The 24,335-nt window shown below is 47.8% G+C and overlaps 1 protein-coding gene and 1 long non-coding RNA gene across 5 annotated transcripts in view; one reads left to right on the forward strand and one right to left on the reverse strand.

Annotated features, from left to right (window-relative positions):
• Positions 1-17,412: 17,412 nt before the first annotated feature.
• The window catches only part of L3MBTL1 (L3MBTL histone methyl-lysine binding protein 1), a 43,308-nt gene continuing 36,385 nt past the window's right edge, over positions 17,413-24,335 (forward strand). The window contains exons 1-3 of one of the 4 annotated variants that reach the window (XM_008951293.2): positions 17,413-17,459; positions 23,237-23,382; positions 23,581-23,804. In XM_008951293.2, coding sequence (XP_008949541.2) covers positions 23,247-23,382; positions 23,581-23,804 — 360 coding nt within the window. In that variant the 5' untranslated portion in view covers positions 17,413-17,459; positions 23,237-23,246. Of the gene's footprint in view, positions 17,460-19,490; positions 23,383-23,580; positions 23,805-24,335 lie in introns of those variants that run through there. The other 3 variants (XM_055104512.2, XM_055104511.2, XM_055104510.2) reach the window with 3 other exon arrangements.
• LOC112437980 (uncharacterized) lies at positions 18,435-23,683 on the reverse strand. The gene is made up of 3 exons (XR_004668094.2): positions 23,548-23,683; positions 19,415-19,495; positions 18,435-18,568 (listed from the first exon to the last, which is right to left on the reverse strand). It is a non-coding gene; the product is annotated as an uncharacterized LOC112437980 (long non-coding RNA).

Consider the following 24,335-nt stretch of genomic DNA (forward strand, 5'->3'; position numbering starts at 1 on the left):
GAAAAAGCAAAGTGAGGTAAAGTAACAGCTGGATTGCGTACAGCTTTGCATTTGCCTTATTTGAACACAGTTTGAACAGTTGGCCATATTTGATTGGCCAAAACTCAGTCATTTGGTATGAGGGTAGGATGTAGTCTGTTTACATACCCAGTTAGGTTATAGTTCACTATGTACAGAGAAACATTTAGGCTGAACTTAAAATATGTAAGGAAGCAGATTTAGGCTAAACTTAATTTTAACAGCTTGCTTATCTATTTCGGTATCTAGAATTCCACAATGCCTTTTTTTTTTTTTTTTTTTTTTTTTTTTTTGAGAGTCTCTCGCCCTGTTGCCCAGGCAGGAGTGCAGTGGTGAGATCTCAGCTCACCGCAACCTCTGCCTCCTGGGCTCAAGCAATTCTCCTGCTTCAGCCTCCCATGTAGCTGGGATTACAGGTGTGCACCACCACACCTGGCTAATTTTTTTTATGTTTAGTAGAGACAGGGTTTCATCATGTTGGCCAGACTGGTCTCAAACTCCTGACCTCAAGTGATCCACCTGCCTCGGCCTCCCAGAGTGCTGGGGTAACAGGCATGAGCCACTGCGCCTGGCCCCACAGTGCGTTTTTAACGGACCTGAGTTATTATAAACGGCTTTGCTGTACTGAGCCGTGGCTGTCACACCATCATCTGTTTCTTTGATTCCTCTGTTCCTCATTCATGCATCCTGTACTACACTAGGCAAGACAGATAAAGAGCACAGATCCCCAGGCTTCAGCAGCCTGTGCTTTCAAACAAGGCAATACAGCATCTTCAGTATGAGTGCAGGTTCTGGAGCCAAAGTCTGGTTTTACTACCCACAGTGACTTAATCTCACTATTAAATGAAATTTGTGGGAAGCCATTATTTTGGACTGAGCTTCTGCAATGGGCCCCAACAGAAAAGATCAAACCAAAATGAAGTTATTGATGCTAAAGTTATTTGTCACCAAACCAAAAAACTAAACTGGTTTTCTGATCTTCGGAGAAGTCAGGAGAGAAAGATGACAGCCAAATCCCTAAACTGGCCAGTTTTGGTCTACATAATAAGGAAATTCCCTATGCTTTAGTCTTTATAAGAAAAGTAACCTGAAGGTAACTGATCTGCTTTTTGTATTATGCTATTTCCTTGTTGTTGCTCAAACTATCTTATAAAAACTGATCTGTCATGCCCAATGGAACATGAAATCTTTAGAGGAGACACTGCCCAATTTATGGTTCACTAATAAAAGCCAATTAGATCTTTTTTTTTTTTTTTTTTTTTTTTTTTTTGAGACGGAGTCTGGCTCTGTCACCCAGGCTGGAATGCAGTGGCGCAATCTCAGCTCGCTGCAAGCTCTGCCTCCGGGGTTCGCGCCATTCTCCTGCCTCAGCCTCCCGAGTAGCTGGGACTACAGGCGCCCGCCACTACGCCCAGCTAATTTTTTATATTTTTAGTAGAGACGGGGTTTCACCATGTTAGCCAGGATGGTCTCGATCTCCTGACCTCGTGATCCACCCGCCTCGGCCTCCCAAGGTGCTGGGATTACAGGCGTGAGCCACCGTGCCTGGCCTCTTTTTTTTTTTTAAGACAGTCTTGCTGTGTCACCCAGGCTGAAGTGCAGTGGCGCAATCTTGGCTCACTGCAAGCTTCACCTCCCAGGCTTAAGTGATTCTCCTGACTCGGCCTCCCGAGTAGCTGGGACTACAGGCATACACCACCACCCCTGGCTAATTTTTGTATTTTTAGTAGAGACAGGGTTTCACTATGTTGGCCAGGCTGATCTCAAACTCCTGTTCTCAAGTGATCTGCCTGCCGTGACCTCCCAAGTGCTAGGATTACAGGCGTCAACCACTGCGCCTGGCCACATCTTTAAACTAAATTTGTTGAAATTTTGTTTTTTAATGTCACTAAACTGTAAGAAAGAGAAAACCAGGAGCTGGCCTGGCAGTCACTGCCAGGCCTTGGTGTTCTGTGGAACATACATGTTTTCACAGAATAACAACATTGGACAAGACTGCTGTAAGACCACAATGGAACAAGACAAAAGCAAGTCTATTCCCCAATCATGTCTGAGCACAAACAAAACCAAGAATATGTCTAAACCTCAAAAGGACCAAACATACCCTTAGGCTGGCTGATATGAGTCACAAGCTGTCTTTACCAATTATAGGTATATCTCTACTCTAGATTTCCTGCCTTCTAGCGAAAACATTATTAAGATTCCACGTCGTAGTACTCGTACCTTTGCTTCCTGACGACACTCAATCCAGAGCAAAGCTCTGCTTCCCTGAACCCTCTCCAAAATGATCTTACAGAAGCCATATTTGCCATTTTTAATTAATTAATTAATTTATTTATTTATTTATTATGAGACAGAGTCTCACTCTGTGGCGCAGGCTGGAGTACAGTGGCACGATCTCGGCTCACTGCATCCTCTGCCTCCAGATTCAAGTGATTCGTCTGCCTCAGCCTCCTAAGTAGCTGGGATTACAGGCACCTGCCACCACGTCCGGCTAATTTTTGTACTTTTAGTAGAGACAGGGATTCACCATGTTGGCCAGGTTGGTCTCGAACTCCCAACCTCAGGTGATGCCCCCACCTCAGCCTCCCAAAGTTCTGGGATTACAGGTGTGAGCCACCATGCCTGGTCAGTATTTGCCATTTTTAATACCTGTATTTTGCTGGGATATGCCTCACACCAGCTAACCCAGGATTTGCATGTTTCTGGAAGTCCTTGAGAAGAACCTTCGATGTGCTATAATCCTAAGGGTAACTTGCCTGCATTGCTCCCTAGTGGTCTGAGGTTTCAGCTGAGATAGTGAGGGTGGAGAGGGGAGGGTGTGATAGTGATGGAAACACACCCCATGTAGATCAGAGGCAGCAGAAGAGGGCAGGGAGAAAGTTGAGACCTGGCTTTGCTGTATACTACTTTGTAAGGCCCTGACCAAGGCTGGTGACCTCTCTGAACCTTGTAGTTCTTCCTCTAAAATGGAGCTTCCTTCTTCAGGGGACTGGTAAGAATTAAAAGCACAAAGTACATAAAAAGCTTTGTAGAACTGGACTCTTTTTTCCTGGATCCTGGTACCAAGGCAAGATCATGACTTTCCCAGGACCCTTAGCAAAATGTCCTATTTAACTTTTTTTTTTAATGTAAACCGATTTTTAGGTAGGGTGTGCCGTCTCATGCCTATAATCCAAGCATTTTGGGAGGCCAAGGTGGGAGGCTCACTTGAGGTCAGGAGTTCAAGACTAGCCTGGGCAATATGGCGAGATCCTGTCTATAAAAAATGAAAAAATCAGCCAAGTGTGGTGATATGTGCCTGTAGTCCCAGCTACTCAAGAGGCTGAGGTGGGAGGATCGCTTGAGTCCGGATGTTTGAGGCTGCAGTGAGCCATGGTTGTGCCTCTGGGCTCCAGCCTAGGTGACAGAGTGAGATCCTTTCTCAAGAAAACAAACAAACAGATTAAAAAAACACACACACACAGCTGCTACTGTGGTTGAAGTAGGGGAATTACTTGGAATTCTCCCTCCAGGGACCACCAACCCCTTACATGCATCCTTTTTTTCTTTAATGTCCCTGGGGACATAGCCCAAAAGTTCCTGGTTTATACATTGTGCTATTCAAAATGCTGCAGTCTCCCACAAATGAAATCTAATTCCGTACGTGTCATTAAGCCTCATAGATCCAATCCTGTTATGTAAAAGTTGAGGGAGTTACACAGTCCTTTTATGAAACAAGAATTTGTCAAATCAAATGCTGCTTCAGTCTTTGCAGTGGCCCTGGCTGCCACGAGATTCACCCTGAAGTACAAAGTGCTCCAGAAAACCACTTACATGAGCTGAGCCTCCTGAGCTGCCACGAGCTTCTGGGGCACACACTTCAGAAACATCCTCATGTGCTTTGCACTCACCCCCTGCTTCTGTTGTTTTGGTGATTGCTGCACATACATTCCAAAAAGAATCACTTACATGTGTTACAGGAAAGGGGTCCTGATCCAGACCCCCAAGAGAGGGTTCTTGGATCTCGTGCAAGAAGGAATTCAGGGCGAGTCCACAGAGTAAAGTAAAAGCAAGTTTATTAAGAAAGTAAAGGAATAAAAGAATGACTACTCCAGGCCGGGTGCGGTGGCTCACGCCTATAATCCCAGCACTTTGGGAGGCTGAGGCGGGCGGATCACCTGAAGTCAGGAGTTCGAGACCAGCCTGGCCAACATGACAAAACCCTGTCTCAACTAAAAGTACAAAAGTTAGCCGGGCGTGGTGGTGGGCATCTGTAATCCCAGCTACTCGGGAGGCTGAGGCAGGAGAATCATTCGAACCCGGCAGGCAGAGGTTGCAGTGAGCTGAGATTGCGCCACTGCACCCCAGCCTGGGCGACAGAGCAAGATTGTCTCAAAAAAAAAAACAACAACAACAACAAAAAACTGACCCTACTAAGGGCTGCTGCCTGCCCATTTTTATGGTTATTTCTTGATGATATGCTAAACAAGGGTTGGATTATTCATGCCTCCCCTTTTTAGACCATATAGTGTAACTTCCTGATGTTTCCATGACATTTGTAAACTGTCATGGTGCTGGTGGGAGTGTGGCAGTGAGGCATACCAGAGGTCACTCTTGTCGCCATCTTGGTTTTGGTGGGATTTTGCCAGCTTTTTTACTGCAACCTGTTTTATCAGCAAGGTCTTTATGATCTGTATCATGGGCTGACATCCCATCTCACCTTGTGACTTAGAATGCCTTAACAGTCTGGGAATACAGCCCAGTAGGTCTCAGTGGCATTTTACCCAGCCCCTACTCAAGATGGAGTTGCTCTGGTTCAACTCCATTGAACCAGATTTACCTCCATTGGATTTACCTCTCCAAGTTGCCACCTGTAACCCTAGGATCAGTATTATGACATTTACATGACCAACCTTCCCAATGCCTGCACAATTTGCCTATTCTGGAAAAACTTATTTTAATTTTTTGTTTCCTGTGGGGTTTTTTTCTTTGTTCTTCTTTTTTTTTTTTTTAAGTGAGTGGTTACTTCTAATGTATATGTATCAATAACTTTTATCAGCTTATCTCAGTATACAGTGACACCATGAAAGTGAATGTGAATGCCAGGCACTTCATAAGAGAATCAGTTACTTGACCAACTGTATTAGTCAGGGTTCTCCAGCGGAACAGGACCAATAGGATATATGTATATATAAAAAAGGGTTTATTAGGGAGAATTGGCTCACATTGATTACAAGACAAGTCCTACCATAGGCTATCTGCAAGCTGGGGAAAAAGAGAAGGTGGCAGCCTGGCTCAGTCCAAGTCTGAAAGCCTTAAAACCAGGGAAGCCCAAGTGTAGCCTTCAGTCTGAGGCTGAAAGCCTGAGAGCCCCCAGGATGCTGCTGGTGTTAAGTTCCAGAGTCCAAGGCCCAACAAACTGGAGTCTGATGTCCAAGGGCAAGAGGAGAGGAAGCAAGCATTGGCACAGGAAGACAGAGAGAGCACGCTAGAGGACATAGCCAGCTGAATATCCCTTCTTCTGCCTGCTTTGTTCTAGCTATGCTGGCAGCCCATTGGATGGTGCCCACCCACATTGAAGGTAGGTCTTCCTCTCCCAGTCCATTTACTCAAATGTCAATTTCCTCTGGAAACACCCTCACAGACACTCCCAGGAGGTGTTTCACCAGCCAGCTGGCATCCCTCAATCCAGTCAAGTTGACACAATATTAACCATCACACCAACTTTGTTGTTACCTTGTATGCTAGGCAGAATAATGATCCCCCAAACATGTTCACATTCTAATCCCTGGAACCTGTAAATATGTTATGTTTTATGGCAAGACGGAATTAAAGTTGCAGATGGAACTAAGTTTGCTGATACACTGAGTTTAAAATAGGGAGACTCTCCTACATTATTTGGGTGGGCCCAATGTGAGAACAAGCATCCTTAAAAGATGCAAAGAGAGGCCAAAGAGTGAGTGTCATAGTGATATGGTGTGAGAAAAACTTGACCAGCAATTGATAGCTTAGACGATGGAGAAAGGGGCCACAAACCAATGAATGTAGACAGCCTCTTGAAGCTAGAACACGCAAGAAACTGGATCCTCTCCTAGAGCCTCCAGAAAGGAATGCAGCTCTGCTGACACCTTAAGGCTGAGTGAGACCCATTTTGGACTTCTGACCTCCAGAACTATGACATAATAAACGTATGTTAGGTGTTTTGGCCAGACGCAGTGACTCACGCCTGTAATCCCAGCACTTTGGGAGGCCAAGGTGGGCAGATCACGAGGTCAGGAGATCGAGACCATCCTGGATAACACGGTGAAACGCCATCTCTACTGAGAATACAAAAAATTAGCCAGATGTGGTGGTGTGTAACTTGTTACAGCAGCAATAGAAAACTAATACAGCTCGATTTTTTTCATTGGGTTCCTCAGCATCATTGTAAGACATGAATTCTAAGGGTGTGTTGAGAGCAAGGTTCAGATATTTAGCAGTGTAGGAGAAAAGGAAATAATCGAGGCTCTGGCCCTCGCCGACACAAATTTTCCTAGTGGATATAGACCTATTTTTTCACAAACGTAAGTGCAACAGTAAATTTCCAAAGCCCCGTAGAAAATTTGTCAGTCTCTGATGTTCTGAATAACATACAGCCATACCCACACTGTAAAGTTACTAATCTCCCTCCCCATCCCTTGCCATACTGTGCTCTTTCGAAGGAAGTCACTCTGTGCAACCCACACTTGAGGAGCGGTGCTACGGTTTGAGTGTCCCCTTCCAAACTCATGTTGAAATTTCATTACCAATGTAATTAAGAGGCAGGACCTTCAAGAGGTGATTAGGTCAGGAGGACTCTGCCCTCATAGTGGATTAATGCTGTTATTTCAGGAGTGGGTTAGTTATCCCAAGAGTGGGTTCCTGATAAAAAGGATGAAGCTGACCATCAGCTGAGTAAGGTATAGTTCCAGCTACTTGGGAGGCTGGAGCAGGAGGGTTGCTTGAGCCTAGGAGTTCAAAACCATAGTGTGCTATGATTCTTGTGAACAGTGATTGTACTCCAGCCTGGGTAACATAGTGAGACCCTATCTTTTTTTTTTTTTTTTTTTTTTTTTTGAGAAAGAGTCTTGCTCTGTCACTCTGTCCCTAGGCTAGAGTGCAGTGGCGTGATCTCGGCTCACTACAACTTTTGCCTCCCAGGTTCAAGTGATTCTCCTGCCTCAGCCTCTCAGGGATTACAGGTGCCTGCCACCACGCCTGGCTAATTTTTTTGTATTTTTAGTAGAGACAGGGGTTTCACCATTTTGACCAGGCTGGTCTTGAACTCCTTACCTCAGATGATCCACCCACCTTGGCCTCCCAAAGTGCTGGGATTACAGGTGTGAGCTACTGTGCCCAGCCGCAAGACCCTGTCTTTAAAAAAAAAGAAAAAAAAGTTGAGTTCAGCCAAATTTCCTCTCTTTATCCATGTTCACTTGCCCTTCTGCCATGTTATGATTCAGCACAAAGGCCTTCACTAGATGCTGGTGCCATGCTCTTGGACTTCCCAGGCTCCAGAACCATAAGCCAAATAAACTTCTATTGTTTATAAATTGTCCAGTCTGTGGTATTCTGTTATGCACCAGAAAACAGACTAAGACAGGTGGGGAATTATGCTTCCTTTTCTTTATCTAATCCCTTTGCATTGGAATCCCTCTGCATGAGAGATTTGTCTCATCTCCCGTATTTATTATTCAATCTTTTTATATCAATATGGACTCCTGGGTATTTATTTTATTCTTTAGCTTATAATTCAATATTACTTTATTTTGTTGTGCAAATTATTCCAGTGTCAGCCATTTGGAGCACTTGTTGTTTCCTTTGCCCCTTTGATTAATGCCCATCATTGTGTTTTGTTTTGTTTTTCTTTTCATTTCTGGCACTATAAGATAAATCCTGTGTATATTTCATCTCAAACATTGTATTTTTTATATCTAGAAGTTTAATTTGGGTCTTTTAAAAATTATCTCCTTTTTTTTTTTTTCCCAAGATGGATTCCCACTCTGTCGCCCAGGCTGGAGTGCAGTGGCACAATCTTGGCACAACCTCTGACTCCTGGGTTCAAGCGATTCTCCTGCCTCAGCCTCCCAAGCAGCTGGGATTACAGGCGCCCGACACCATGCCTGGCTAATTTTTTTGTATTTTTAGTAGAGACAGAGTTTCGCTGTGTTAGCCAGGCTGGTCTCAAACTTCTGACCTCAGGTGATCCGCCCACCTCGGCCTCCCAAAGTGCTGGAATTACAGGCATGATCCACAATGCCCAGCCTCCTCTTCTGGCTGGGCGTGGTGGCTCACACCTGTAGTCCCAGCACTTTGGGAGGCCGAGGCAGGTGGATCATGAGGTCAGGAGATTGAGACCACACTGGCCAACACGGTGAAACCCCGTCTCTACTAAAAATACAAAAAATTAGCTGGGCGTGGTGGTGGGCGCCTGTAGTTTCAGCTACTTGGGAGGCTGAGGCAGGAGAATGGCGTGAACCCGGGAGGCAGAGCTTGCAGTGAACTGAGATCTCACCACTGCACTCCAGCCTGGGCAACAGAGCAAGACTTGGTCTCAAAAAAAAAAAAGTATCTTCTATTTCTCTACTTAACATGTTCAATTCTTCCTCTAGCTTCTTGAGCATATGGAATATAGTTATAATAACTGTTTTTAAAACCTTTTCTACTAATTCTTTCATCTCCTCCTTACAGGTCATATTTTCCTGCTTCTTTGGAAGCCCGGTAATTTTTTTTTTCACAGGGTCTCACTATGTTGCCCAGGCTGGCTTTAAACTCCTGGGCTTGAGTGATCTTTTCACCTCAGCCTCCTGATTAGCTAGGACTATAGACATGCACCACCTCACCTGGCTTATGCCTAGTTATTATTATTATTATTATTATTATTTGTATCAGATTCTTGCTCTGTTGCCTAGGCTGGAGTGTAGTGTCATGATTATGGCTCACTGCAGCCTCCACCTCCTGGGCTCAAGTGATCCTCCCACCTCAGTCTCTTGAGTATCTGGGACTATAGGCACGCACCACCATGCCTGGCTAATTTTTGTAATATTTTGTAGAGACGGGGTTTTACCATGTTGCCCAACCTGGTCTTGAACTCCTGGGCTCAAGTGATCTGCCCCTTGGGCCTCCCAAAGTGTTGGGATTATAGGTGTGAGCCACCACCCCGGCCAAATTTTTTTATTTTTTTGTGGAGACGGGGTCTTGCCATATTGCCAGGGCTGGTCTCAAACTCTTCGGCTCAAGCAATCCTTCCGCCTTGCCCTCCCAAAGTGCTGGGATTACAGGCATGAGCCACTGTGCCCAGCATGCCTGGCGATTTTTAAGTGGATGCCAGACATAATTTTTACCTTGTAGGATGCTGGATATCTTTGTATTTCCAAATATTCTTAAGCTTTTTACCTGGGATGTGATTAACATAACTGAAACTAGTTTGACTCTCTCTTGGGTCTTATTTTAAAACTTTGTCTTTTTAAACTTTTAAACTAAGACCAGAGTGGTGTTTTGTGTAGGCTTCATGTTTCCCCACTAGCAAGCACTCAGAACTCTCCCTGATTGCCCGTGAGTTATGAGGTTTTCCACTTGGGTGGTGGAAGCTATAGGAATTGTTGTCTTTAACCCTTTCAGCCTGTTCTTTCCTCAGGCTCAGGTATTTATGTCACACATGTGCTGATTAGTACTTAACTGAATACTCAAGGCCAGGGCTGTCTACAGTTCTCCAGCATTTTCTCTTACATCGCTTTCCTTTCTGGTACTCTTTCCTGTTGACTCTAGCTGTCTTGCCCTCACTGGACTTCCAGCTCCATCTCCTCAATTCAGTGAGCCTGCTAGGCTCCACCTGGATTGCCCCAGCTGCTAATATTTCTCCAGCAATCATGGGGATCGCCTTGATTATTTCTCATCTTTCAAGAATTTCTATTCTACCAGCCTAGGCAACATAAAATAATTTTTAAAAATAGCAGGGTGTGGGCCAGGCGCAGTGGTTCACATCTGTAATCCCAGCACTTTGGGAGGCCGAGGTGGGTGGATCACGAGGTCAGGAGTTCAAGACTAGCCTGGCCAACATAGTGAAACCCAGTTTCTCCTCAAAATACAAAAATTAGCTGGGCGTGGTGGCAGGAACCTGTAATCCCAGCTACTTGGGAGGCTGAGGCAGAGAATTGCCTGAACCCGGGAGGCAGAGGTTGCAGTAAGCCGAGATCGCACCACTGCACTCCAGTTTGGGCGACAGAGCAAGACTCCGTCTCAAAAACAACGCCAACAAAAACAACAAAATAGCTGGGTGTGGTGGCAAATGCCTGTAGTCCCAGCTGCTTGGGAGGCTGAGATGTGAGGATCACTTGAGCCCAGGAGGTCAACGCTGCAGTGAGCTATGATCGTGCTACTGGACTTTAGCCTGGGTAACAAAGTGAGACTGTCTCTGATATGGTTTGGCTGTGCCCCCACCCAAAATCTCATCTTAAATTGTAATCCCCATTATCCCCACAGTCCCCATGTGTCAAGGGAGAGGGGGAGGTAATTGAATCATGGGGGTGGTTTCCTCCATGCTGTTCTTGTGATAGTGAGTAAATTTTCATGAGATCTGATTTTTTTTTTTTTTTTTTTTTTTTTTTTTTGAGACAGAGTCTCACTCTGTCACCCAGGCTGGAGTGCAGTGGCGTGATCTCGGCTCACTGCAAGCCCCGCCTCCTGGGTTCACGCCATTCTCCTGCCTCAGCCTCCCTAGTAGCTGGGACTACAGGTGCCCGCCACCACGCCCAGCTAATTTTTTTGTATTTTTATAGAGATGGGGTTTCACCGTGTTAGCCAGGATGATCTTGAGCTCCTGACCTCGTGATCCGCCCGTCTCGGCCTCCCAAAGGGCTGGGATTACAGGCGTGAGCCACCGCGCCTGGCCTGATCTGATGGTTTTATAAGAGGCTCTTACCCCTTTACTGGGCACTTCTCCTTCCTGACACCTTGTGAAGAAGGTGCCTTGCTTCCTTCCGCTTTGCCTTCCACTATGATTGTAAGTTTCCTGAGGCTTCCCCAGCCATGCTGAACTGTGAGTCAATTAAACCTCTTTCCTTTACAAATTACCCAGTCTTGCCAGGCACGATGGCTCACACCTGTAATCCCAACACTTTGGGAGGCCAAGGCAGGTGGATCACTAGGTCAAGAGTTTGAGACCAGCCTAGCCAACATGGTGAAACTCCATCTCTACTAAGAATACAAAAATTAGCCAGGCGTGGTGGTGTGTGCCTGTAATCCCAGGTACTCGGGAGGCTGAGGCAGGAGAATTGCTTGAAATCGGGAGAAAGAGGTTGCAGTGAGCTGAGATCGTGCCACTGCACTCCAGCCTAGGTGACAGAGCAAGAGTCCATCTCAGGCAACAAAAATAAATAAATAAAGTACCCAGTCTTGGGTTTGTCTTCATAGCAGTGTGAAAACGGACTAATACAGTCTCTAAATACAAAAGAAAGAAGAATATATCTTTTGTTGCCTGGTGGTCAGTGTCTTGAGAAACATTTGCTATATGATTTCCCTTTTCTCGGTTGTTTCAGTAGAAAGAGTAAATCTAGTCCCTGTTATTCCAACCTGGCCAGAAGCTGAAGTTCTTGGCCCCAACAGTCTTTTTTTTTTTTAGATGGAGTCTCACTCTGTTGCCCAGGCTGGAGTGCAATGGCACTATCTCAGCTCACTGTAACCTCTGCCTCATGGGTTCAAGTGATTCTCCTGCCTCAGCCTCCTCAGTAGCTGGGATTACAGGTGCCCGCCACCACACCCAGCTGATTTTTGTATTTTTGGTAGAGATGGGGTTTCGCCATGTTAGTCAGGCTGGTCTCGAACTCCTGACCTCACGATCTGCCCTCCTGGTCCTCCCAAAATGCTGGGATTACAGGCGTGAGCCACCACGCCTGGCCGACCCCCACGGTTTTTTTAAATGAGTGGCTACTTTTACATATACTAGTCACTTTAATCAGTTTATCTCTGTATATGGTAAAACTATTAAGGTGACTATTAATTCTAGGCACTTTGTAAGAGGTCCTTCCACCACTACCTTTCATCTTGTTTTCCATAGCAGCTGCACTTACATTCCCACCAAAAGCGCACAAGGGTTCGTTTCTCCAAATCCTTGTGTAATTCCCATTCCTTTTAAAATAGTTTTAACATATTTGCTTTCGTTTTTTGTTCTTGTTTTTGAGAGACAAGGTCTTGCTGTGTTGTCCAGTCTGGTCTTGAACTCCTGGCCTCAAGTGATTCTCCTGCCTTGGCCTCCGAAAGTGCTAGGATTACAGGCAGGAGCCACTGCACCCAGCCCACATTTTACAATCTCTTTATAAATTATGCTATTGTCTCAAGTTATTGTGGGTGCTAATTTTCCTGTTTATTAGGTCTGCTGATGGTTAAATATGGTAGATCGTTTCCTTGACTACTTTATGTTTTTCTATTGTGAGCATTCCATTTGGCTTGGGTTGTAACGATGTCTCTACAGAGAAGTTGTGCATGGATATTACTTGCCCAGGATCAATTTTTGCACTGCTTTCTTAGCTGAAGCTATCAATACCAGGAGGGCAGCACAAATCCCTACAAATCTAATCTACAAATAGGGTTCCCAAATCCATTCACAGTGTAGGCTTACAGTTTTGATTTTCCATGGTTGACTTGCCCTGATCCTCACTTCTATGCATCCCAGGCAGAGACAAGCTTCCTTTCTATTTCTCTGGACTGTTGTACTGAACAGTTTCTAGAACTCTCTTCAATGAATATATAGTCTGGGAGGAGTATCCAGTCTTTTTTTTTTTTTTCTCCTTAAGACAGCGCCTCACTCGGTTGCCCAGGCTGGAGTGCAGTGGGGCGAACATGGCTCATTACAAGCTTAAGTGATCCTCCTGCCTCAGCCTCCCAAGTAGCTGGGACCATAGGAATGTCACCACACCCAGCTGATCTTTTTATGTTTTGTAGAGACATGGTCTCACTTTGTTGCCCAGGCTGGTCTCGAATTCCTGGGCTCAAGCTATCTTCCCACCTCAGCATCTCAAAGTGCTGGGATTACAGGTGTGAGCCACCACACCCGGCCCTCCAGTCTTTATACATGGGCTTCAGTTCCAACTCTCAGGGCCACATGGACCCAAGGTTCCATCTCCCATCATTACATGTGTAGTAAAACCCAAGTCTCTAGCAGCTGGGTCCTGTCTGTATCCAACAACCACCTCCAGGACAAGAGAGACATCAGGCCACATCTTATTGCTCTGGTTCCCTTTTTGTTTTTGACTCCTGAGGATTTCCTCTTACACGTTCAGCAATGAAGGTACTTTTTTTTTTTTTGGAAACGGAGTCTCGCTCTGTCACCCAGGCTGGAGTGCAGTGGCAGAATCTCAGCTCACTGCAAGCTCTGCCTCCCGGGTTCATGCCATTCTCCTGTCTCAGCCTCCTGAGTAGCTGGGACTACAGGCGCCCGCCACCACGCCCGGCTAATATTTTTGTAATTATAGTAGAGACAGGGTTTCACCGTGTTAGCCAGAATAGTCTCAAGCTCTTGACCTCATGATCCACCTGCCTCGGCCTCCCAAAATGCTGGGATTACAGGCATGAACCACCGCGCCCGGCCAGCAATGAATTTACTTTCTTTCCCTGTGTGCTTGCTTGCTTCCTTTCTTGTAATATAATAGGCAGGGTTTTCTGGTGTTTGTGTTAGAAAAGATTCCCAGCCAGGCACGGTGGCTCATGCCTGTAATCCTAGCACTTTGGGAGGCCAACGCAGGAGGATCCCTTGAGCTTAGGAGTTTGAGACCAGCCTGGACAACACAGGGAGACCCTGTCTCTATTTTATGTAACTACATTTAAAAGATAAAAATAAAAAAAGTTTTTAAAACGTTCCATACTAGCTCAGTCTGACGTTGGAACCAGAAGAGTTTTTATACATAAAGGGCACAATCCTGATAATTTCCCTAAAAATCTGCAGACAGTCACAATGGTGAATGAAACTCTATTGTAGGAACAGAATGGTGTGGGCTGCTTAGAAACAACAGTTTTCTTTTGTTTGTTTGTTTTACATACAGGGTCTTGTTCTATTGCCCAGATTGGAGTGCAGTGGTATGATCACAGCTCACTGCAGCCTTGACTTCCTGGGCTCAAGCAATCCTCCCATCTCAGCCTCCCAAGTAGCCAGGACCATAGGCATGTGCCATCACACCCAACTAATTTTTAAATTTTTTGTAGAGACTGGAGGGGGTCTGTCATTGATACAGGAGTGGGGCAGGGAAGTGCTGGGTAGAGAAAGGCAGGGTCCCTGGCGAGGGCCCCACCCATGGACCCAGGTGAAGACAGGCACTCCTGTTTTTGTGCCCAAATGTTGCATTTTCCAAGACCACTCTGGCCCGCACACCCCCCATCTTGTGCCTATATAAACCCCAATACCCTAGTGGGCACACATACAAATGGCTGGATATGCAGAGGAACACATCAGAAGAACACACGGACGCTGACAGGCCATCAACTGCAGAAGGATGCGGATGCCTAGGGAAATTCAGCTGAGGGTGGTTGAAGGAGAGCCAGGCAACTCCAGGGGAAGACCACCTTCCCACTCCATTCCCCTTCTGTTTCCCCACACATCTGCTGAGAGCAACCTCCACCATTCAATAAAACCTTGCACTCATTCTCCAAGCCCATGTGTAATCCGATTTTTCCAGTACACTAGGGCAAGAACCCAGGATACAGAAAACTCTCTGTCCTTTCAATAAGGCAGAGGGTCTAATTGAGCTGATTAAAACAAGCCGTCTTCGGACGGCTAAACTGAAGAGCACACGGTAACACACATCTACTGAGGCTTCGGGAGCTGTAAATACTCAACCCTAGATGCTGCTGTGGGGTTGGAGCCCACGCTCCCCACTACCTGCCCGTCTGTATGCTCCCCCTAGGGTTTGAGTTGCAGGGCACTGAAGAAGCAAGCCACTCCCCCGCTGTCACACACCCTGCTAGGGGGATAAGGGAACTTTTCTTGTTTCATTACTATGTTGACCAGGCTGGTCTTGAACTCCTGTCATCAAGCAATCCTCCCACGTTGGCATAAGTGCTGGGATTACAGGTGTGAGCCACTATGCCTGGCGTAAACAACAGTCTTCTCAGTGCTTTGACTCATCAACATTTCAAAATATTTTGGGTCCATGCTTGAGCAGGGGGGTTAACATGGAGAAGACAATGGGGGCTGTGAACTTGTGAAGAGGGGGCTATCACTTGAGGGGAGGACTGGACTTGCTTACTTGCTCCTGAAGGCAGACTGGTACTGGAAGGGGAAACTCTGGCTTCATGAGGCAGAAACTTCTCCAAATCATATTAACGTGGGAGCAGCTCTTCACCCCAGGATTTGGTGATCTTGATACCTGGTTTGTTTGCTTGACCCCTGTTCAAGCCAACAAGCCAGGTATCAAGACCACAAAAATACAGTTTTTTTCTTGGGTGAGGGGAGAGATTTTTTGTTTGTTTAGACAGGATTTCTCTCTGTTGCCCAGGCTGGAGTGCAGTGGCTCACTCATGGCCCACTTCAGCCTTGAGCTCCTGGACTCAAGCGACCCTCTCACCTCAGCCTCCCTAGTAGCTAGGGAGGACTACAGTTATGCGCCACCACACCCAGCTAATTTTTTTTTTTTTTTTTTTTTTGTAGAGACAGGATTTTGCCATGTTGCCCAGGCTGGTCTCAAACTCCTGGGCTCAAGCAATCCTCCCACCTCAGCCTCCCAAAGTGCCGGGATTACAGGCGTGAGGCACAAAAATACTGTCGATAGCCAGAAAAATAATGTCTTAGCAACTCACATCCATGTTAGTTGTTTGTTTCTAGGTCTTGCTAGCTCAAATTCCACTTATCAGTCTTAATCACCATCTAAAAGATGCCTTTGTTTTTGAGAATCCATGTGTTTGTGTAGGTTCACCACTTTCTTTTAATCTTCTGAATACCTAAAATAAACCTTTGAAATCTAGATCAAGCACAGTCTAGGTTGAGATGAGAGAATACTGAGCGGATGGTTGTGTATGTATCAATGTGTAGAAAAAGGCATCCATTGTTATGGCAACCAGCATCCTTAACTGATGCAATCCTGTTCCCAATAATATGAGATGTGATTAAAAATTGACATTGCAGCAAGGAAGAACACATGCAATGCGTTGGCGTGGCAACCAGAATAGTTAAATTCTGCATAAATTTAAACCTGTCGATCACAGCAATTTGGAGAATTTGCCTACATTTCATTAGGAACCCTTTTCTCATCTGGCCTGGGAGGGAATCAGGAGCCTGGAGGTCTGACATGTGGCCATGACTTAAGGCCAAGTAAAATCAAGGGATTAAATTAAATCATTGTTTCTGTAAAAACAAGGGATTAAATTAAATCATTGGTGTGGGAGAGGGGGCTGGATGGTGGTCTGTACCAAAAGTTACCCTGTTTTCATCTGCATACCCTACATCATTTAGTCACTCAACAGATATTTATTAAGCACCCACTCTGTGCCCCGCTCTGGGCTAGGTACTAGGAATACAAAAACTAGTATTTCCTACCCTCTTGGAGCTTGAAACCTCTTCGCCTCTTGAATTACTCAAATCTATGTGAAGTGCCAGCTGTGGTATGTGTAAGCGAGACAGGTATCTTGTGTTACCAGAACCAATAACAAGGAGATTTGATTAATTAGAGAGATCAGGTGGAGGCGAAGAGATCAGTCAAAGTGAAGCAGAGAGGGGCAGTGACTGCTACACCACCACAGGAACCCAAACTGAAAACGACCATACGCCATCAAGTGGGTGATAGTCTTTACCAATGTCGAAATGGAGGACCTGGGGGATAGTGATGTTACCCAGCCCGTGGCAGTGGGGTCACCCAAAAGTAGACGCGGCTCATGCCGCTCTTTATGCCCGGCAGGGCCAGGACCAGAGCCCCCGCACGAGGGTTCCTCTCTCCGGTCGCACGTGCCCTTCACCCTTCCTGAGGCCGTTTTCTGACGCTCCTGAGCTCCCCTCCAGGGTGAGGGCAGGCGCGGTGGGAAGGCGTTGGACAGAGCAGACACTCGGCTGGGGTGCGTGCCTGGGTGCAGCCTCGTCTTTTGTCACTAACCACTCAGCTCGGTAGCCCTCCAGGCTCTCTCTTCGAGCTCCGCGGTCCCTGCGCCCCCGCTGCGCTCTGCTAGCTGTGATGCAGGGGTTCGGGGGCAGGAAAAATCTCGACCCGCCACGCCCGTGCGGCAAACCTGTCCTAGGTTGAGGGGGCATGAGGCGCGCACAACCAGGGCCTCGAAGGCAGGCAAGAGGGCGCGGGCGCCACAGAAGCCGGTGCCTGCGCCTGGGCCGTGCAGATGTGCCCGGCGCTCGGGCCCCGCGCTCTGCGTCCTGCAGGGAGGCGGACCCGCCCCCCCGAGCGCGCAGGCGCGCGGCGCCCGGCTCGGACCGTAGCTAGGCGCTGGGCGGCCACCGGCTGGCCAAGCAGGTAAGCACCCAGCGGTGCGTGGGCTCAGATCTTGCGTCCCCTGGGCGCCGCGCCACCCCGCTCCGTCCAGGGCGGCGAGGGCTCAGGTCTGCGGCCCCGGCGTCTCGCTCCTTCCGAGCGCCTCCGGCGGGGGGCGCGGGCTGGGGAGGAGGTTCGGGAAAACGCCGGGGAAAGCGGTCTGGGCGGAGCGCGCAGGGGACCAGGCGGGTGCGGGACTCCAGGCCCAGCCGACCCTGCGGCGTGGCTTCGGGCTGCGATCAGGAGGGGCGAGGAGGGTGGAGGCTGCGTGTTTGGAGATACGCAATCAATTAAGAGTTTTTTTATTAATGGAAAGGTGTGGAGGGCGGGGTTTTGGTTTTCTTGGGAAATGAATGAGTCATTTGGCAAACTTTCCTACCATTAATTTTCGATTTTTATAATGGAATATGGAATTTTTTTTGTTTCTTTTTTTTTTTTTTGGCCATAAAGAGAAAGAATAAAAAGAATTCCGCCATTTTAGCGTTTTAAAAAGTAACCGTTCTGCGGAACTGTCGGATCAGTGACCGCCCTGCCCGCCTTTGCCTATACCAGTCCCGGGAGGCTGGTGGCGGGTCCCGATCCTGGAACCCTGCGCTCAGGGCCGCTTCCGTCCCCTCCCGCGTCCGGGAAGCAGCTGCGGCGAGGGGCGGGGCCGAGGCCCCAAGTTTGTAGCGCTCAGCCTTGCTGTGTGTTGTTTTCTGGGTAGCTGTAGAGGGCTCTACTCCCCACCCAACACCTATAGTAAGGACATTTATTGGTCGTTTTTGTACACAAGGCCTTGGAAGGCAAGGGATTGAGAAAACCTTGTCAGACATCAAGAGAAAATACCCATGGACACATTCAGCCAACAGATATTTATTGAGCATCTGCTATGTGCACGGCTCTGGGCTGGGGCTACAATGGTTGTTTTAGGTCGGGTCCTCCGAAACAGACTCCGATAGCAAGATTTGAGTGTAGGTTTATCGGAGTGCTCTTGCGAATATCACCAGTAGGGGAATGACGGGTTGGGCGGAAGAAGAAGCTGAACTGCCGATGTAGTCTCAACAGAGGCCTCAGCCTGACCTAATGGAAGCTCTGGAACTGAGATGGCCCTGCAGAGGTGTTCCAAAGTAAGGCAAGGGGGTGGGGTCTTTACACCTCATAGCAACTCGTCATTGGCTGGCGGCTTCGAGGAGAGCCTTCAAGTCAGGTAGCTCCCTAGGCTCAGAGCAGTTCCAAGAGAGGCTGACGGCAGAAGGCTGAAAACTTTCTTCAGTGTCCACCAGAAACCCAGACTCTTCTGAGTCCCCCCTCACTTCATGGCAGACTCCTTCTCAGTCCCTTTTGCTAGACCCTTTTCCTCTTCCCAACCTATAAATGTGGGTGTGCTCCAAAGTTCCCACTTTTTTCTTTATACTCAGTTATGTGGTTTTTTCTTTTTTCTTTCTTTCTTTCTCTCTCTCTCCTTCCTTCCTTCCTCTCCTCCCCTCCCCTGCCCTCCCCTCCCCTTTCTCTCTGACAGGGTCTTGCTCTGTCGCCCAGGCTCGAGTGTAGTGGTGTGATCATAGCTCACTGCAGCCTTTACCTCCCAGGCTCAAGCAACCCTCCCACCTCAGCCTCCCCAGTAGCTGGGACCACAGGGGTGCACCACCATGTTCAGCTAATTTTTAAAATCTTTTGTTGAGGCTGAGGCCTCACTATGTTGGCCATGCTGGTCTCAAACTCCTGGGCTCAAGTGATCCTCCCACCTTGGCCTCCCAAAGTGCTAGGATTACAGGCATGAGCCACCAGGCCTCGCCCCAGTTCTGTGGTTTTAAATGCCATCTACACATGCTGGTCTTCAAATTTATACCTCCAGCCCTAACCTCATCCATTATCTCCAGAATATAAGCTTCATGAGAGCATTTTGTCATGTTTGTGACTGTAACCCCAGAGCACAGAATGGTGGTGACACCTACTTGGTCCTCCCATGCTTGCTGGAAAAGAGGCAGCGAACCCAAACAGAAACGTAGTCTTCAAATCCAGCTTCTTCAATACACCTGAGATGTGACAGGTTTTGACACAGAGTGAAATTCTTTCAGAAGTAACCACATTCACTCTTAACTGCCAGTGTTTCAAATAAAAAGATTAACTCTATTTATTTATTTATTTATTTATTTATTTATTTATTTATTTATTGAGACAGGGTCTCATTTTGTCACTCAGGCTGGAGTGCAGTGGCGCGATCTTGGCTCACTGCAACCTCCACCTCCTGGGTTCAAGGGATTCTCCTGCCTCAGCCTCCTGAGTAGCTGGGATAACAGGCGTGTTCCACCATGCCCAGCTAAATTTTTGTATTTTTGGTAGAGATGGAGTTTCAACATGTTGCCCAGGCTGGTTTTGAACTCCTGGCCTCAACTGATTGGCCTCCCAAAGTGTTGGGATTACAGGTGTGAGCCACCACGCCTGGCCTGCCTGGCTAACTTTTGTACTTTTTGTAGAGATGGGGTTTCACCATGTTGCCCAGGCTGGTCTCCAACTCCTGAGCTCAAAGCGATCCACCCACCTTGGCCTCCCAAAGTGCTGGGATTACAGGCGTGAGCCACCACGTCCAGCCTAACTCTATTTAAAGGTATTTAAAATAGTACAAGTACTTCAGCTGTGCAAAGCAAATTGGAATTGAAATTCAGGGAATTATGTTTTATAATTTTCTTTCTTTCTTTCTTTCTTTTTTTTTTTTTTTTTTTTTTTGAGGTGGAGTCTTATTCTGTTGCCCAGGCTGGAGTGCAGTGGCATGATCTTGGCTTACCGCAACCTCCACCTCCTGGGTTCAAGCAATTCTCCTGCCTCAGCCTCCCAAATAGCTGGGATTACAGGCGCCTGCCACCACACCTGGCTATTTTTTTTTAATTTTTTTGTGTTTTTAGTAGCAATGGGGTTTCACCATGTTGGTCAGACTGGTCTTGAACTCCTGACCTCAGGTGATCTACCCACCTCGGCTTCCCAAAGTGCTGGGATTAGAGGCGTGAGCCACTGCGCCCAGCTAATTTTTTTTTTTTCTTTAGAGACAGGGTCTCGCTCTGTCACCTAGACCGGAGTACAGTGGTGAGATCATGGCTCACTGCAGCCTTGACCTCCCGGGCTCAAGCAATCCTCCTGCCTCAGCCTCTGGAGTAGTTGGGACTACAGGCATATACTGCAACACCTGGCTTATTTTTATTTTTTAATTTTTTATAGAGACAGAGTCTCCCTGTGTTGCCTAGGCTGGTCTTGAACTCTTGGGCTCAAGCAGTCCTCCCACCTCAGCCTCCAAAGTACTGGGATTACAGGTGTGAGCCACTGCATTGGGCCCATACAGTGTTTTTTTGTTTTGGTTTTGGTTTTTTGTTTTTGAGATGGCGTCTTGCTCTGTCTCCCAGGCTGGAGTACAGTGGGACGATCTCGGCTCACTGCAACCTCTACCCTCCACCTCCCGGGTTCAAGCGATTCTCCTGCCTCAGCCTCCCCAGTAGCTGGGATTACAGGCACATGGCACCAAGCCGGCCCCATACACTGTTTTTTATTAACAAGTTCAAGTTACTGAAATCCAACACAAGGACTTATTAAGCACCTACTATGTGCCAGGTACTAAGTGTTGGGGATACAGCAATGAATAAGACAGACGGTCAGCATTTATGTGGAGATGACTGATCAAACACAGAAATAAATAATTGAAGATCACTATTGATTATAATGAAGGATGAGAAAGAAAGAAATATATAATAGTAATGAGACAGATAGTGGTGGGATGGGGTGAGGGGTGTGCTGCTGCTTTAAATTCCTTGGTCAGGCCGGACTCGATGGCTCACGCCTATAAACCCAGCACTTTGGGAGGCCGAGGTGGGCGGATCACCTGAGGTCAGGAGTTCCAGTCCAGCCTGGCAACATGGTGAAACCCCGTCTCTACTAAAAATACAAAAAATAGCCAGGCTATGTGGTATGTGCCTGTAATCCCACCTAGTCAGGAGGCTGAGGTAGGAGAATTGCTTGAACCTGGGAGGCAGAGGTTGCAGTCAGCCGAGATGGTACCACTGCACTCTAGCCTGGGCAACAGAGTGAGACTCCATCTCAAAAAAAAAAAAAAAATTGGTAAAGAAAGACCTCTTCTGAGGAGGTGACTATTGAGTTAAGGCCTGGAGGATGGGAAGGAGCCAGTCAAGCAGAGAGCTTGGGGAAGAGCATTCCAGAGGGAGGGAACAGCAAGGGCAAAGGCTGTGAGTGGGAATGTTGGTCAAGCAATAGAAGGAAACCAGAGTCTGTTGAGTGCAGAGAACAGGGGAAGAGTGGTGGAGGATGAGGCCAGAGGGAAAAGCAGAGGTCAGATTTTCTAGGGCAAAGCACTTTGATTTTACTGTAAGGGCAATAGAGAGCCACTGAAGAATTTAGATAGGGAAATTATGTGATTTGGTTTATGTTTTTAAAGCTTTTTCAACTGGAGAGTAGACTGTAGGGGTGCAGGAAAGGAAGCAGGGAGATGGGTTAGAAGGCAATTTCAGAAGTCCAAAGAGAGCTGATGTTGGCTGGGACTAGCATGGCAGCAGCAATGGAGATGGAGAGAAGTGGTTAGACCTTCAGTGTGTTTTGGAGGTAGCACTGACAGGCCGATTTTAATACGTCTAAAGCTGTGCTGTCCAATACAATAGTCATAGCTACTGTCGCTATTTATTTACTTATTTCTTGTCAGAGACAGGGTCTTGCTATGTTGCCCAGGCTAGCCTCAAACTCCTGGGCTCAAGCCATCCTCCCGTGTCAGTCTCCAGAGAACTTGGGACTACAGGCATGCACCACTGTACCTACCTTCTGGTCACTATTTAAATTTAATTAAAATTAAATAAAATAAAAAATTCAGTTCCTCAGTCATAGTAGCCCATTTCAAGTGCTCAGTAGCCACATGTGGCTAGTGGCTACTGTGTTGGACAGTTTAATTATTGGACATTCTCATTATCACAGAAAATTCTACTGGACAGTGCTGGTAAGGCAAGTAGGACAGTGGTCAGTACATTTTAGGTGCTGAGTAAATAGATATTAAGTATATTCTTTGTATCTCTAGGTCTTTTTCTTTATGTCTTTACCTGTTGAATGAACTGTGAAATGCTTCTACTGCCTTTGCGTTATTAAAACAAAATCACGTACTGACTTGACTGCGTTTTCGTACACTATGTCTTTGCTCTTCAGATGCATACATTTGTTCAGCAGATGTCTGAGTGCCCACCCTGTGCTTGGGGTTGGAGGGAGTGGTGGACAGGGCCATAAAAGAACATGATCAGGAAAGATCCCACCTCCCAGGAAGATGAACCCTGTATGGGTGAAGGAAAACCTGGTACTTGAGGTCTCTGAATCCCCAGAGGGAGGAGGGAGTGATTCCAGTGGGGATAGAGGTGGGGTCAAGAAAAAGGTGAGTTTGGATGTGGCCTGGGCTATGTCCTGGAGACAACTGGCCACACAGAACCTTGACCTGAGTCATGCTCCCCAGAGTCAGTTTTGTACATCACAGTTTACAAAGTACCCTCACACATGCCACCCTACCCATCCTTACCATCCTTACAGAGACTGGGGAGGTGCAGGGCCTGGCCAGAACAGGAGCCAGACCTGATGCTGGTCTCTGAAGACACCCTACTCCCCACAGGACTGAGGCCTTTCTCTGCAGGTCACGGGTTTGAAGGTGGCTAGCTTCTCAAAGAAGCCCCATCCCTTCACATCTCCATTGCTGCTGTAACAAAGGTCCCCACCTGATCACCCTGGGGGCTATGTTTGGCTTGTAGGCCTGCCAGGATGGAAGGGCATGCTGAAATGGAGATGCTGAGGACACTGAAGGGGCCTTCCACAGGGGAGGTCAGCATGCACTTGGTGGCCGGAGACAGCCCTGGTTCTGGTCCTCACCTGCCCGCAACTGCCTTCATCATTCCAGGTGAGTCAAGCTAGGGTAGGAGTCTGGGAAGGAAGAGCATCTCTGTACCTGCTCAAGCAAGTGTGGATCCTGGAGAGGGGATGACCGTTTTCACTCTCCTCCACCTGCCTTCCTTCACATGCCTACACATGCATGGCCGGATTGAGGTAGGGCCACTAGACTCACCTGTGTCGTGTCTATTTGTATATCTGTTTACAGCCAGTTCGGCCACCCTCGGCCTGCCCAGCAGTGCCCTGGATGTGTCTTGCTTTCCCCGGGAGCCAATCCATGTGGGTGCCCCGGAGCAAGTGGCCGGCTGCGAACCAGTTTCTGCCACCGTCCTGCCGCAGCTCAGCGCCGGGCCGGCCAGCTCCAACACCAGCACAGTGCGGCTTCTGGAATGGACAGAGGCCGCGGCCCCGCCCCCAGGGGGCGGCCTGCGGGTCAGTGTCTGTGGGGATTGGCTAAGCCTCGTAAACCACAGCCATGGGGCGGGGCTTACAGGCCCGGAGGCCGGACCTGAGACGGAAGTGGGGGAAGCTGGCTCAGATGATGGGCCCTAGGGGTGGGCTTTGAGTGAGGGACTCTCGGGGCGTGGCTTGAGTTGAAGCACTCCTAGGCCCTGGGGACTATGGGGGCGTGGCTTGGAGTGAGGCACTCTGGGACTGGGCCTGTGGGTGTCTGGGGCGTGGCTTAGACTGGGGCACCCTGAGTGGGCCTGTGGTAGTTTGGGGGCGTGGCTTAGAGTGGGGTACCGTGGGACTGGGCCTGTGGGAGCCTGGGGGCGTGGCTTAGAGTGGGGCACCCTGGGACTGGACCCCGCAGGTGCTTGGGGGCGTAGCCTGGAGTGAGGGTTTGGCTGGTATAGCTTGGAGTGAGGCGCCCTGGCGTGGAGTCTTGAGGCCTGCTGAGGGCGTGAGCTGGCATGAGGCGAAGAGAGGGCCATGGCACCGACTCCGAGGTGGGTCAAGGAC

The sequence above is a fragment of the Pan paniscus genome, chromosome 21 (assembly GCF_029289425.2).
Source record: "Pan paniscus chromosome 21, NHGRI_mPanPan1-v2.0_pri, whole genome shotgun sequence".
NCBI classification, from domain to species: Eukaryota; Metazoa; Chordata; class Mammalia; order Primates; family Hominidae; genus Pan; species Pan paniscus.